At 40.8% G+C, this 14491-nt stretch overlaps 2 protein-coding genes across 4 annotated transcripts; both read left to right on the top strand.

The window, feature by feature from the left end:
- The first annotated feature begins 51 nt into the window (after nt 1-51).
- Nucleotides 52-3005, top strand: cd164l2 (CD164 sialomucin-like 2). Its single transcript, XM_044335548.1, has 6 exons — nt 52-404; nt 817-903; nt 1106-1198; nt 1290-1331; nt 1584-1743; nt 2001-3005. Exons 1-6 carry the CDS (start codon nt 326-328, stop codon nt 2014-2016), a joined length of 477 nt encoding a protein of 158 aa, XP_044191483.1. The 5' UTR covers nt 52-325; the 3' UTR covers nt 2017-3005.
- An 882-nt stretch (nt 3006-3887) lies between these two features.
- sytl1 (synaptotagmin-like 1) lies at nt 3888-14323 on the top strand. Of its 3 annotated transcripts, none has more exons than XM_044335545.1 (15): nt 3888-4090; nt 6021-6144; nt 7497-7648; nt 7750-7870; nt 7950-8001; nt 8095-8131; nt 8228-8268; nt 8471-8581; nt 8736-8902; nt 9005-9107; nt 9346-9507; nt 9854-9932; nt 10054-10153; nt 10389-10594; nt 13251-14323. In XM_044335545.1, exons 1-15 carry the CDS (start codon nt 3898-3900, stop codon nt 13391-13393), a joined length of 1791 nt encoding a protein of 596 aa, XP_044191480.1. In that variant the 5' UTR covers nt 3888-3897; the 3' UTR covers nt 13394-14323. The 3 variants fall into 3 exon arrangements, with proteins under 3 accessions (XP_044191480.1, XP_044191481.1, XP_044191482.1); XM_044335546.1 differs by having other exon boundaries at nt 3888-4095; XM_044335547.1 differs by lacking the exon at nt 3888-4090 and adding an exon at nt 5014-5056.
- Nucleotides 14324-14491: the final 168 nt, after the last annotated feature.

Raw genomic sequence — 14491 nt, 5'->3', positions numbered from 1 at the left:
TGTGTGCATTGCCTGCTGAAGTAAGCAGGTGTCAGCCCGTCCAAACCGGTGTGTATTTCAGGAGGACTGAGGTGGGTCGGCTGGTTGCCTGGGAACCAAGTTTGGGTGTTGCTCATGTTACACAGGTCTCTGCATCTCCTGTCTTTCTCTCTTTCTCTGTCCTAGCAAGGAACCATATCTCTCTCTCGTTGCGACTTTTGGATACACTTTTAAGGAACTTCCTGAAAATATTTAAATTTAAAACCTTTTTGTGCTAATACAAAGTCTGCTCGACGTTCGGTGCTCAGTCAGAGCTGTCAGCAGCAGGTGTTCTGTGGCTGTCAGGATGCAGCGGTTGGTTTTGAAGGTCCTCTGCGCCACACTGCTGCTTGTCGCAGTGGTGCCCTCTGTGTACTCACAGTCAGGTAAGATCCACATGTCTTAAATGTGTTTATGTCTTTCCAACAGTAAGCTGTTGGGATGTTATCCTACACTTAGCCTCTAATGTCTCCTTTCCTTGACTCCTTGTCTTCATCAGAACCTGATTTGATCTCCTTCAAGAGCTTTTCTTGATAATACCTCTCCTTCTATTTACTGTGAAGACGGCTTCTTCTCCAGCATTTCTTATAAACTGACAAACTGTGAGAGGTGAATGAGATTCTTTTCTTTGGCATTTCCTCCTTTCTTTTGCCTACTTACGTCATTCTGTCCAAACTAATGTGACGTCTTACAATAATTAAGCTGGCAACGTGTTCTGTGGGAAGATAATTGTTTGTCGGTCAGTCAACTAGTATGAGTGACACTTCTAATTGACTGCCAGTTGTGTCCCTCCTACAGATTGTTCTCAAGCCGAGTCATGTGACCTGTGTGTTGGAGACTCCATGCTCAACCTGACGGGCTGCGTCTGGAGGCTTTGTCCAGATGGTGACACGCGCACACACTCACTCACACACACACCTGACCTCTGATAGTAATTCAATCATCACAGCTGCTGTAACATAAGCTTCCCTGGTTTGTAGAAGATGACTGAATTATTTAGTATGCCAGGAACACAGACATGATACACATACAAACACACACACACACACACACACACACACTACAATGCTTGTTCTTTCTGTCTCAGGTAATGATACAGGCATGTGTATGAATGACGAGGGCAACTCGGCAGACAACGCGATGAACTGTAGCTGGACCAGAGTGTCTGAACTGTGCACAGGTAGCAACAAATAACAACACACAATAAATAACAAACTATTTCTCTGCACCTTCAGCATCTCTTATCTCTTATACATGTTTTATTTCTCCAGTTGTAGAGACTGTTGCTGAAGGAGGAGGTGAAGGTGACTCAGGTAAAATGTATTGGCTCTACTCCAGCATCCCCCCTCCCAACCTCTTCCCTCTCTTGCGTCAGACATTTATTATTCCCATAAGAGCTGAGTAAAACATTCCCCTAAACCACTCAGTCATGTAGGTGTCAGTGCATTTCTCTCTGCTGTCACACAGTAAAGAAAAAAATAACCCTCTCTTCTTTCCCCTCCTCCTCGCCCTGCTTATATGCCATTTCACTGTAAACCCTTGAAACTCTGCTCCTCTCCCTCCAGGTGATGGCAGCAACCCAAAATCGACCTCCGAGTTCTCCCAGGCCAAGTTTGACATGTCAAGCTTCATCGGAGGCATCATACTTGTGCTGTGCCTGCAGGCTGGCGGCTTCTTCGCCATGCGCTTCCTCAAATCCAAAGAGCAGAGCAGCTATGACCCCATGTGAGTTTGTGCACGTAGGTGTCAGAGAACAGAGAGAATGTAGCGTGACTGTATCAGTTTAAGTGTGTGCATGTAAACGTGTCTGGGTATCGCTGTGTTAAGAGGTTGGTACAACAGCAACATCTGGTGGCAGTAAGTGTGATCAACAGCGCCCCACATAGAAAGAGACTCACTTCCAACATCCCTCCAGATTGTATTTGGATTCTGATCACAAACCCCATCTGTCCGTACCAAAATTTGTCTCTGTCTTTACACAGAGAGCAGCCACAATGAAGACAAGATGTATGAAGGGCAAATGGATGAGGGTGGAGGACAGCAGAGCAGTGACTCATCCAGTAGTGACGATAAGATTTGACTTTTTTTTTTTTTTTTTTTTTTTCATTTTTGGTTTTTTCCCCATGTGTACCCCTGGGGGATGGGTGTGTTTATAAGAGGACATTTTTCTCAGAATACTGCATCGTTTAATGAGTGTCTGTGTATGTGTTCATTGTGTTCATATGGTATTTTAAACACATCAGAGACAGTTTTACTGACAAAAGAGATTCACACCAAAGAGATTTATTTAACATGTTCAGCAATTGATTTTTGTGAACTCCTAATCTTTACTTAACTTACCAATTGAGTGATTTGCCTCCTAGTAACAACACAACTAGCTGTGTGGATATGAAATGTCTTCAAATACAGTGCAGCGCAGTCATGGGAAAGAATGATACAATCCCATGTAGACAGCAGGTCAGACAAGGTCATGACAAGCATTTGAACTTTTTTCAAAAACCCTGAAATAGATCAAAATGAGACCTTTGACCTCCATTTCACCAGATTTTGGCCATCATGTAAGATGACTTCTGTATTTTATTGTGGAGTTGCATAACTTTCTAGTGTTTTATTGAAACAAATTAAAATATTTATGCATCTAATATAATTATTTCATATATTAACTTGTAGTGAGTGAAATAATTTAGCTGAGCCTCCTGGAGCTCCCCAGACCCAACTTTCAGGACCTTTAAACTTCATGAAAAACTACCAGTATAGCATATAATCTTTTTTATATATATATAAATTCAGTTTCACAGAGGATATTTTCAGTTTTGACTGCTCACATTTATATTAAATATATAACCTTCACCCTTTAATAACAGCTCAAAGAGAAGTAATCCTGTTTATTCATGCTAATGCAGAGGATGCTGGTAAATATTATGATGATTGAGCCGTTTGGATTTTTTTGTGATGCCATTAAAATAATATGTAGAAGCCTGCCAGCCTGTGCAAACTACTGATAAATACCTGTAACTCTGAATGTCACGTGTCTGCTTTCTTGAGTATGCGGAGTACAGCTTATCACAGAAAGAGATTGTGCAGTATGTGTTGTGTATTTGCTCATGCCAGTAGAGTGAGAGAACTGATTCGACAATAATGTGGGTGCGACCAGCGACGCATTCTGGGAATCTGCAGATAAGAATCGCCTATTAATCTTTAAGTACCCTATATACCACCCAGTAAAGATCCCAGCATGCAGCAAGAATGGAGCGCAGATGGAGGCCTTTAGGGGAGCAGCAGGGTGGCTGGTTGGATGCACCAGTCGCTGTCTGAGCCAGAACCTAAAGGCTTGAATAGGCCCACACAAAAAAGTTTCCCAACTGGGTAGACTATGGCTGTCGTCCAAGTCTGTTGACAAAGGACAGGACTGAATACAGGTCTTTTTCCACCCTCCCCCTTCACACACAAACACATTTCCAAAGAGAAAGGGAAGTCCAGCACACACCCACACATCATCGACACCGAAGTTGAGGCCGGCCTCATGTGCTGCTGGCTATTCTCTCTTCTGCTTTAAAACAAGCATAGATCAATGTTTGTATATGTATAATGTATGTGTGTGTGTGTGTGTGTGTGTGTGTGTGTGTGTGTGTGCGCGCGCGCGCGCGCGTAGCCGAGTGTGTGTATTTAGCAGGTGTGGACAGTGACAATAAAGTTACATCCCATCTCCACCCTGCCATTTGGTAAAACATCCGTGTGTGTGTGTGTGGGTGTGAGTCATATCACACAGTCAAGCAAACACACCGTATCAATCTGAAGCTCCAACACACACACACACACACACACACACACACACACACAGCCACTCTCCCTCTCTGTGTTTTCTGTTTGTTCCGCCTCATGCTCTGCTCACAGCTGAGTGCAGCCTCTGTGCGGACTGACTTCGCAGGGCGTGTTCACACCGTTTACTCAACACACAGACCACGACACACACACATACACGCATACACACACACACACACACACACACACACCGCACTCTGGACTACTTTTTTCCAAACTTTTCACAGATGCAACTGCCGGAAGCTGTCAAGTAAGGTAACAGTTTTGGTTTGACTTTTCTTTAAATGCTTTTCTCTGTGTGTGTTTTTAAATGAATGCGAGGTTGGTTGTCTAACCTTTGGTCCAGGAGGTAAAAAGTGGCGACAGGTGTCCTCTCTCTCGCGGTGTTCATGATGAGGAAAGTGCCGCACGGGCCTATCTTTCCTAAAGGGAAACTTCATGTAGTTAATAATGACCTGACTACTTCAACAGTTATGTTATGAATGTAACATTAAACCTTTAAAATCGTCTCACCTTGTGTTAAAGGTACAGTAAACTGCAGATGAGCGCATCACAGCCAAAATCATTACAAAAACGATTACGCAAAGAACTGTAATATATCTTATGTCATGTATTACATACATACTATTACATTTTGTGGTTGGCTTTAAGTGTCAGATTGTGAAAGTTGCAGTGTCTGGTTGCACTGTATCCTGTTTGACAAACTTTTACAGTAGAACCTCTTTGCGCATGCGTTAATTATTCAGCGGTAACAAGCCTCAAGGATGTGGACACACACTCACGCAAAGAAATTAATATATTACTGCAGGTTAGTTTGTTCCATACGCGTGTGTGCTTTCTTCTCTTTTTTAAAAACACGCCACAGTAACAGAACAAGTGATAAATGAACATTTATTTGCATTTTTGTTGTTTTATTAGACAGTTGATAGATGAGTAGAGCTGCAATGATGAGTCGATCCACAGAAAATATATGAAACACTCTACTTTGAATAATAATTTGTGTCTGATATGTTTTTTTCCACAAAAAAGTTAAATTATCTTGTTAAAATCATTAAAATTGCATCTACTCTCGTTAAATATTCCAGAATCAATAAATATGTAAATATTTTTCATTTCAGAAGTTTAACAGCTGGACACAAGATGTCTCCTGCTTCACTGTAAAGTCCATTATCAGTGTTTGTGCACTGGAGACTTCAAGTTTCCACATCACACTTGTGTAAGTTGAATATTGGACCAGAATTGGCTTCCAAACTATTTGTGATGTCTCAAATCTTGCTTGTAGGCTCACCCCCTTAAAACTAGATTTTCAATGAGCACAGAGAAACTTTCCACTTTCAGCAGATGAAAGTGAAAACAACCTTCTAGTGTCAAACTCTGCACGTAAATTATTCTGCACAGTGAAGTTCAAAAATCCAACTGTAAGAACAAGAAGAAAAACATATTTGAGTGGAGGGGGACATGATTTAATGCTTTTCTTTTTCATATATGATATGAATATTTTTAGGTTTTAGACTGTTATTTGGACAGAACATTGATATTGAAAATGATGTTAAGTTGCAGCCCTACAGCAGAGAGGATTTGAAACAGGAAGGGATGAAAGTCATTGAAGCAGACAGGAATAGCTTACCTGACACAGCATGTGTCCTCTCCCACTGAGGTACCAGATCAACTGGAGGATACAGGATTTCAAAGTGTACTGAGCACAGTGTTTCCCAAACTGGGGAAGCTCTCCAAAGGGGTCAAAAGATAGATATGAGGGGTGTCGAGGTGATTTACAGGATAGGAAAGAAGACAAAAGATACTTCTGCCACACAAACTAATGTATTTTTTTTAAAACATTTATTTAATGTGTGCTTATTTCATGTGAAAAGCTGGATACTTTTACCTCTTCAGGCCTAAAAAATATTCAAATGAAAACTCTTTGGTGGGAGAACTACTAACAGCTATTGACATGTGATACAAAATTTTAAAAAGCTAAACCTCCAAGTTGCTGAAACTATACCAGTCATACGCTAGACATTGTTTAGGTTTCAGTGCTACTCATAATGACACAGCAACATAATGCATGTTTATTTTATACGCTGGTACGACATTAAGCGTTACCAGCAGGACACAGTGTAATTAGTGATTAACAGTCACCACATATTCATGTAGGGGTTGTGATTTCACTTCTCACTCAGGGATGGAGGGGGAGCGGGTTGACTCTCTTGACCTGAGCCACCTGACAGAAGAGGAGCAGTCCGCCATCCTGCAGGTCTTACAGCGTGACTTGGAGTTGCGTCAACGTGATGAAGGACGTGTAAGGTCAGAGGTGACTATTTATCACTTTAGGTGACAGTTCTGCTCTGTAATTAACACTAACATACAGACAGGTGGCAAAGTAAAGGAAAAACCAGTATAAAATGTCTCAGTAAGGTGTTGGGCCACTACAAGCCGGCAGAATGGCTTCAGTGCTCCTTGGCATTGATCCTGCAAATCCCTGAACTCGACTGGAGTAATGAACAACATTTGATATTTCCTGATTTGGAGTTTTGATGATGGAGAGCACTGTTTAGATCTGGTGACTGTAAAGGTCACAGCAAACAGCAAATGACTCACATCATTCATACTCATCAAATCACTCAGTGACTCCTCGTGTCACTCAGGATAGAAATGTTTCAGCATCGGACAAAGGCGATGACTCAGAATATATTTGTATTGACTTTCAGTCACAGTTAAGTCAGAGATCATGGCAGGATGTTGATGCCTTAACTGTATCCTGTAGTACACGTGTAAAGATGCATCGACATTTGTTATGTTATATTTCTCCACTCATTAAGCGGGTTTTTCCTTTAATTCATCACTCATCTGTATGTTGTAGTTTAAGATAGAAAAAACCTCTTATAAATAAAGTTTTAATGAGTGCAGGAGCGATCTCATTGGTTGATTGAAACCTCGGGGAAGTCAAACAACTACAGCTATTCGTTGCATGTTGGCTAATCAGCACTCAAGTTATTTTGCTCTATTCACTGAGCTTTAAATCAACTATGAAATTATTACTGCCAACTGTATGTACAGCTGGAAACGCTGTTGATAGCTGAGCACATGGTCAGAAAGCCCCATAGAAACACTGATTTTGTTAATGAAGTCTAATAGTCACCCTGTTTGTGGTGCTTGTTTTGATTGATCTTTAGATTGGGTCTTAGATTGTATCTGCAACTACTTTCATTATAATGAGGAGAGAGAGATTTTGTCAAGGACATTTAATTTATAATGATATATAGAGAACAGAAAAGCAGCAAATCCTCACATTTGAGAAGTTTGGCATCTTTGTTTGATAATTGACTTAAATGATTAATCAATTAGCAAAAAAATTCTGTAGATCAGTTAATTGTTTAACTGATTAATTGTTTCAGCTCTACTTAAAATATCAGGATGGAGGATTTATCAAAGAGAAAAGAGTATGAGACATCTTGTTGTTGTTGTATATAGATATCAGGCAAGTGAAATTTTGAGAGTGTGTGTTTTCTTTACACTAAACTCATTGTGTGTCAGTAAGTTCCAGGACACCAGCGACAGCAAAAACTATAAAACCCTCTTGTTTGACATCAGCTGACTTTTGCAGACAGGAGATTGATTGTTTGCTTATTTAACTTGGCCCTGTGTCAACGTTACAGGATCCTCGAGCAGACAGAGACAGACGCAACGCGACTGCGCTCTCTGACGGGAGCATGGTTCAGCGAGGAGCGTAGCAAACGCCATCGCAGCTGCACGTCTGGCTGCGACCTCGTCCACGCCACCATATGCCACAGGAAGACAAAGGGCAAAGGTTATTTTCAGTTAATGCAGTGACAATATTGTTGACCAGTGTGGTTGTTTCCTTTATGTAACAGGGATATCCCAGTGATGGCTCTGTGGTTGTTTCCATAGTAACAGATGTGTCTCTGACTGGACTGTTCAATGGAGAGACGAAGGAAACCTCTCACAACAACAACACATCTCCTGAGGCAGAGAAGAGACTGAAGGAGAGCAAGGATGAGGAGAGTGGAGGGTTAGTCAGGCAAAAATCACCTCATTAGTTGTAACATTTGTGTGTAGCTGCATTTTCCAATTTCAATTTGTGCTTTCAGGAGTCAAGGAAGTTTGAAACCGACACCCGCAACAAAAATTCCTGTCGCACAGGTCTGTGTGCGCATGCTCGTTTCTCTTTTCCATGCTTGAAAAAGTTTCCTGAATAATCATCTAAATATCAATAAATATCATCTTCAATTCCAGAGTCTGCAGCATAGAAGTGGTTCCTCCTCATCCAAAGGTATGAAAGTTTCTCTCTCACTGTCTCTGTACCTCGCCAGCTGTCTCTCATCATCATCATCATTATTATTATTAACAACTCATTGTTCTGCTGTAGAGTACGAAAGGAGAAGTAATGGCCACTCAGAGGAACCTGAGGTGATTATAACACACACCCACGTTCATAATTAACTACAACTTTACGATTGGTAAACACTCCCTTTGAATAGCTGCTATTCCACCTCCTGTCCATGGACTTTTACCTGAAACTGAGTCCAAATTTCAGTTATTTAAATATCTAAATCAATGAAATTGTGATTAAATATGATGCTGTATCTGAGAATTGTGTGTGTGCTTTTAGGAAGACTTTGACGGTCACAACGGGGACACTGACTCTCTGAGCAGCAGCCTGACAGAGCCAGCATCTCTGAGAACCAGCAGCTCTGCCAGCAGCCTTCATTCTAGCTACACGGTACACACACACACACACACATAAACACGCACGCACGCACGCATACGTGCAGGCACACACGCACATTTGATTAATTGACCATCCAGCGACGCAAGATGACTCAGCTCAGGACAATGACGCAGGAGCTGATCTCTGTTCTACGTGTGTGTTGTAGCTGAGTGGAAGCATGATGAGTCTATTCAGCTCGGGGGATTTCGGAGTGGTGGAGGTGAGGGGCCGCATCCAGTTCTCATTGGTCTATGACACGCAGAAGGAGGAACTGCAAGTCAAAGTGCATCGCTGCGAGGACATCGCCATAGCACGCAAGAACCGCTCGGACCCGTAAGTGTTTAGAGAATGCGTGTATACATATACCACGACAACACTACCACATATAGAATCAGTCAAATAATCTGCGTGTGTGTGTTTGTGCATGTTTCACAGATACGTTAAAACCTATCTCTTGCCGGATAAGTCGAGTCACAGCAAGAAGAAAACTGCAGTGAAGAAGAAGACACAAAACCCAGTCTATGATCAGACACTCCGAGTGAGAAACTCTCTCATTTACATATTACATAAAGTGGCAGCCTTCACAGAAATCCCCCATCTGCCACGTGGACCTCAGCTCTCCTCCACGTGTCCTGCCACATGACCCACAGTCTCCAGTTATTTCTCCAATCTTGAAGATACCCTTTTAATAAATTCCCAACTTTAAAGTCAACAATGTTTGTATGGTATATCTCAACAAGTCTCTTTTAACTGTCTGACTCCTTCTCATCTTACAGTATAAGGTGCGTATCGGTGAGCTGCGGAGCCGGACCTTGAACTTGTCTGTGTGGCACGCTGAGCCCCTGGGGAGGAACGTGTTTCTGGGGGAGGTGGAGGTGGCTCTGGGCCTCTGGGACTGGACCTGCACACAGCCACTCTGGCAGGACCTGCAGCCACGGGTGGGGACAGATATGACTCGCATGGAAAGAAATACACACTGAAGTAGACATATAAATTTGCATTTGTATTTGAATACTCCCAGATGCCTGCATTTACGTTTGTTTAGTATCTGTGTCTCTGTGTAGCAGCAGTTTTAGAGACACAGAATACAGGAAGGAGTGTCTCTTGTGTCTGGGAGAGCTGAAGGGAGATGAGGACATGCTGTGAATTTCAACTAAGGTTTTATGTAACCTTAATCTTCTCCTGCTTCCACACTTTTGCCTCTCTGCCCCTGTCTTTTTCTTCCTGTGTCTTTTCTTTTATCTTTTCTTTTTTTTCTACTCCCCCTTCATCTTCACATTACAGGTTCATTTAAATCCAGAGTCAATTAACAATCGTGGGATTGTCATACTCTCTATTAAGTTCATCCCAGAGGGATTCGAGGGTGAGCAGAGCACACTTATCATGGATGCACATTATGTCCTACCTCAATACCACGATCACTTGAGTCTCATATGTTCTGTGTGTGTGTGTGTGTGTGTGTATGTGTTTCTGCATGCTGTAAGGTGGTGGTCTGCCTCTAACAGGAGAGCTCCACATCTGGCTTCGGGAAGCTCAAGGTCTCCTATCCAACAAAGGAGGCACTATAGACTCATTTGTTAGAAGGTGTGCCAGCTTTGCCTCATATTTTTTGATCAATTTTCTGTCCTGGAAACAATTTAATTTCTAGAAATATGCAAAACTGTAGATGTCCATTATGTCTAATTTTGTGATTTATCGTGATTCTCCATTTCACGCATATTTATGATCATAATATCTTAGTCTATTACCAGAATTACAATCTCAATCTTGAACAAATTAGTCCTGGTTTGGCTCATAATCACACTCTACACCCCTCAAGCTACATACTCCCAGATGCCAGTCGACAGAGTGGTCAGAAGACGCGGGTGGTGAAGCGCTCCATCAGCCCCACCTACAACCACACCATGGTGTACGATGGCTTCCACACCAGCGACCTGAGAGAGGCCTGTGCTGAACTAACTGTCTGGCAACGCGAAGGGTTAAAGATGCACGTATTAGGAGGGGTTCGCCTTAGCTGTGGAACTGGTGAGACAAGTACATTTTGACAGTTTTATTTATGTTTGCATAAAGTGCATTGCATTGCATTTGCATATAATAAATAACACGTGCTCAGCCTGACTCTTTAGTATCATGTTTCAGGCTGGAAACAAAAGCTTGTAGTCTTTCCTAAAGTGGCAGATTCTTGTTTTTGATGTTTTTGCTGATGAGCAACTGTTTTTTTCCTTGTATAAACAGAAAATGCATCACTTCCTTTTGAACTTTTCTCAAGAATAGGAGACATGGATTAAAGTAGCACATATACAAGCTTTCAGGAAGCTGAAACAGTTGGCAAAAAAAAGTATAAAAACAGACTTTTAGGTACTTTTAATTATGTCAAGATGTGGATTATGCTTTAAACACCTAGTGAAGTGGGAACCCTATTGTCAGAACACTGAAGATGGCCACCCTGGTGGCTCAGGGATTCACATCCCCAGTTCATGTCTGGCTTTGTTGCATCTCATTCTCCTGCTCTCTCTCCTCTCATTTCCTGGCATCTCGCTACTTTTAGCTAACAATCATAAAAATTGCCAAAAAATGTATTTTCAAAAAAACACTTCTACTGTATCTTTACTTTGTTCTGAAAGCAGCTGTCAGTACTGGTGATCAGGGACAGTATTTATTCTCCTGTGCTGCAGTCCTTGTGGTCTACACAGGGAGTTTTTTTCTCTACTCATGATTTGTTTTAGAGGGATGCAGAGTACAGAGATTTCTCCATTTCTGCACCTCAGAAGGGCTGTTGTTGACAGTTTGCTTTTGTAAATGCCTCACTCATATGTTGATCTTTGGGTGTTTTCTATACTATAAATTAGTAAGTGACTGGAGACTTGATATGACAAATGGTTTGCAAGATGATGGATGAAGCTCCAGCATTTCCTGTTAGGGTGGTAAAATTCAGCTTCTGCGTCAAGATATGAGACATTAAAGCGGTCAACTGCCCGGTCATTTTAGTTTTATAGTCCGCTTTGTTGATGGTGCTATAAAAGCTGTTCTCTGCTTCATCTACAGTGGTGTTTTGGAGTGGTAAGGTAACAATATTTCAGTCCATTGCTTCACTGAATTTTGTCCCGTTGGCATGTCAAGCATTTCAGATGGTCGTGTCATCAGAGTGAGGTCATTTCTGGGCTCCTACAGAGCATCTCAATGTTACCTTTGTCAGACTTGTGGCTGCTGATATCTGTCACATACTGTAAATAGCAGGATGGGGTGATGTGGGTGTCACTAGGTAACATGTTTTCAGTATGTGAGCAATGTGAAAAACAATTACGACTTAAGCTAATTTAGTTGTTGTGAAGTAGTTAGCGTTGACAGTGCTATTTGTGTATTTGGTTTGGACTGTGTAGTGCTGATGATCTAAACACTGACAGAGCAACAGTTTCTGTCTCATTGTGGGTTTCCTGAAGGAAGATGATATCAGTAGAGTGATGTGAAGTAATGACTTCGATGAGGGTTTGCTGTTGAAGACTAGCACTGTAAATAACTTTTTTTTCCCATTATTGATTAATCTGCCATTACTTTCTAAATTAATCAATTAATCATTTGGTCTGTTAGACATGAAAAATAGTGAAAAATGCTCATTACAATTTACCACAACCTTTCGTGGCAAATTTTGCTATTCTACTCTGACAAAGAGGAACAAGACCCTCTCACAGTATTGTCACACTTTGTTCATGCTCAGAGCAGCACAAAGTTAGTTTGTAATGTTCACACAGATGAAAAACTGTTCACACCTTTTATACCTTGGAAATCTTCCCTCTTGTCAAGGCTGCTTCTTCCAGTAAACATCCTTATCTGGTTTTGTTCTCATCTAAAGTACTGTGGCAGCCTTGTTACCCTCTGACGCACCATTTTAGCCTTGGCCTTTCTAAATAGTTAACAGTTAGCAAATTTTCTGCTCACATTCCCAAAGACCAAGATAGACGTTCAATGAATTCTTCTGTTACATTGACAGTACTTCAGTATGTAGTCAAGCTAAAGTTGTCTCAGTTAAAGGTTACATGGTAAGATGCAGAATGATCAAACATAGTGGAAATTAAACATGATAACATGTGCAGTAACTGTATTTAAACATGTGCAATAAAGATATTCAAACTTAATTGTATGTGTACAAATCCCAGGTGACGTCCTCAAATGTCTTATTTTGTCCAACCAACAGTCCAAAACCCAAAGATATTCAGTTTGCTATAATGTAAAACAAGAAAAAACAGCAAATTCTCACATTTGAGAACCTTGCAACCATCAAATATTTGGGAGATTCTTTGTTTTAAAAATTACTATAGTGATGAATTGATTATTAAAATAGATGCTGACTACTTCTGTTGATCAACTAATTGATTAATTGTACTCTTTTGAAGACAGATGTTCCATATACTTCTATGAGTTCCTGGGTTGGTTGGTTGGTTTGTTGTTGCTCTTGGCTGTGACTATGATTTGACAAAACATGAACACTGACACAAAGCCTTTTATTATAGATAATAATTATGTCTTACGCAAGAATAAAATGAGGAAATACAATGTATGCTCAGACATGAGCATGCAATCATGTAAATGTTGGTATGGTTTCTATGGCCTCATTAGATGCAGCAGCATTTCTCAGAATGTGGGTTGCAGATAAACATGAATGTGCGTTTTTTTTCATCGGCAGGTCTGAGTTACGGAGAGGCCGTCAGCTGGATGGACTCCACAGAAGAGGAGGTTGCAGTGTGGACCTCCATGATTGAAAACCCAAACCACTGGATCGACGCAACACTACCAATCAGAACTAACCTCACACACCGATCTCTCTAACGCACCTTGCACACACACACACACACACACACACACACACACACACACACACACACATACATTCATACACTGTTCAAATAATGTAATGGACTGAAAAGACACCCTCAGCACATTTAACCTTTCTGTCACAATGACACACATACACCTTATATTTCTGTCTTTCCTACATACAAACACAGGAGTCAGTAAGGGTGCAATATTGTGAATTAATGGTGTAGATTATAAATCTAGTATTTAGTTTTGAAACCAAATTTGTCTGCATATCAAATGTTTTGTTGTATGTATTGGTTTAGTTGTTGTCTTATCTTACAGAAGTGATTTCATGATAGTTTATTAATTAAATATCAAACCTGAACTAATGAATACTTTAGTGTTCTTCATTGCTTACCGAATTAAGTTATTATGTTACATCCTTTACAATCACCTGATTATTTCAGTCACAACCTTCTGAAATACTTTCGAGCATGCTGGAAAAACAGGCCTAACCACACTCACCCTGAAAGAACATCTATTCTAATTATTCAGCCAACTGTGAGAGAGATAATGGAGAGATTTTTGTGTGTCATTACTGCACTTGGATAGGATAGAAATAGCTTGCAGATGTATACGTTTAATATTCCTTTTGATGTATTAGCAGACTACCATCTTGTGGTCAGACAGTGTACCTATTCTGTGTACTTTTCATGCAAATTGCAGAAAGGACAATGAAGAATAAGGTCGAGAGCATCAGAAGAGAAGACAATGTAATGTAATCTGTCCTCACTTAAACTGATTTACGTGATGTATTAATCTTCACATGCATCATTAATAAACAGGGGAGCAAAGCTTTTATGAGGGTCAGAGCTCCTGTCCAGCAGATGGCGATCTTTAAAAAAATAGCCTCAAAACAAAAATAAAACAGGAAGTAGAGCTTTGAGCTCCAAAATAAAAGCCTGATAAGGGACATGAGTTTGAGGTTTTTCATCATTGAATATTTTTAGATGTGAAGTCATTTCAGTTACATCTTATTTTAGTTGACTTGACACCAGATGATGAGCTCCAGTCCCTGTGCTGTGCTTTATTTATTCAGCCAGAAATGTGTTTTTCTTCTTGTTCCTT

The sequence above is a fragment of the Thunnus albacares genome, chromosome 19 (genome assembly GCF_914725855.1).
Source record: "Thunnus albacares chromosome 19, fThuAlb1.1, whole genome shotgun sequence".
Classification (NCBI taxonomy): Eukaryota; Metazoa; Chordata; class Actinopteri; order Scombriformes; family Scombridae; genus Thunnus; species Thunnus albacares.
The sequence above is the reverse complement of the archived record's forward strand: the minus strand, read 5'-3'. Positions and strand labels throughout refer to the sequence as shown.

What these genes read in the sequence shown, in the direction of transcription:
- cd164l2 (XM_044335548.1), top strand. Translation starts at nt 326, where the DNA reads ATGCAGCGGTTGGTTTTGAAGGTCCTCTGCGCCACACTGCTGCTTGTC. An exon ending in CTGGAGGCTTTGTCCAGATG is followed by an intron (nt 904 to 1,105) that starts GTGACACGCGCA and finishes TTTCTGTCTCAG; the next exon opens with GTAATGATACAGGCATGTGT. An exon ending in AGGAGGTGAAGGTGACTCAG is followed by an intron (nt 1,332 to 1,583) that starts GTAAAATGTATT and finishes CTCTCCCTCCAG; the next exon opens with GTGATGGCAGCAACCCAAAA.
- sytl1 (XM_044335545.1), top strand. Translation starts at nt 3,898, where the DNA reads ATGCTCTGCTCACAGCTGAGTGCAGCCTCTGTGCGGACTGACTTCGCA. An exon ending in GCCTTCATTCTAGCTACACG is followed by an intron (nt 8,582 to 8,735) that starts GTACACACACAC and finishes TGTGTGTTGTAG; the next exon opens with CTGAGTGGAAGCATGATGAG. An exon ending in TCGCCTTAGCTGTGGAACTG is followed by an intron (nt 10,595 to 13,250) that starts GTGAGACAAGTA and finishes TTTCATCGGCAG; the next exon opens with GTCTGAGTTACGGAGAGGCC.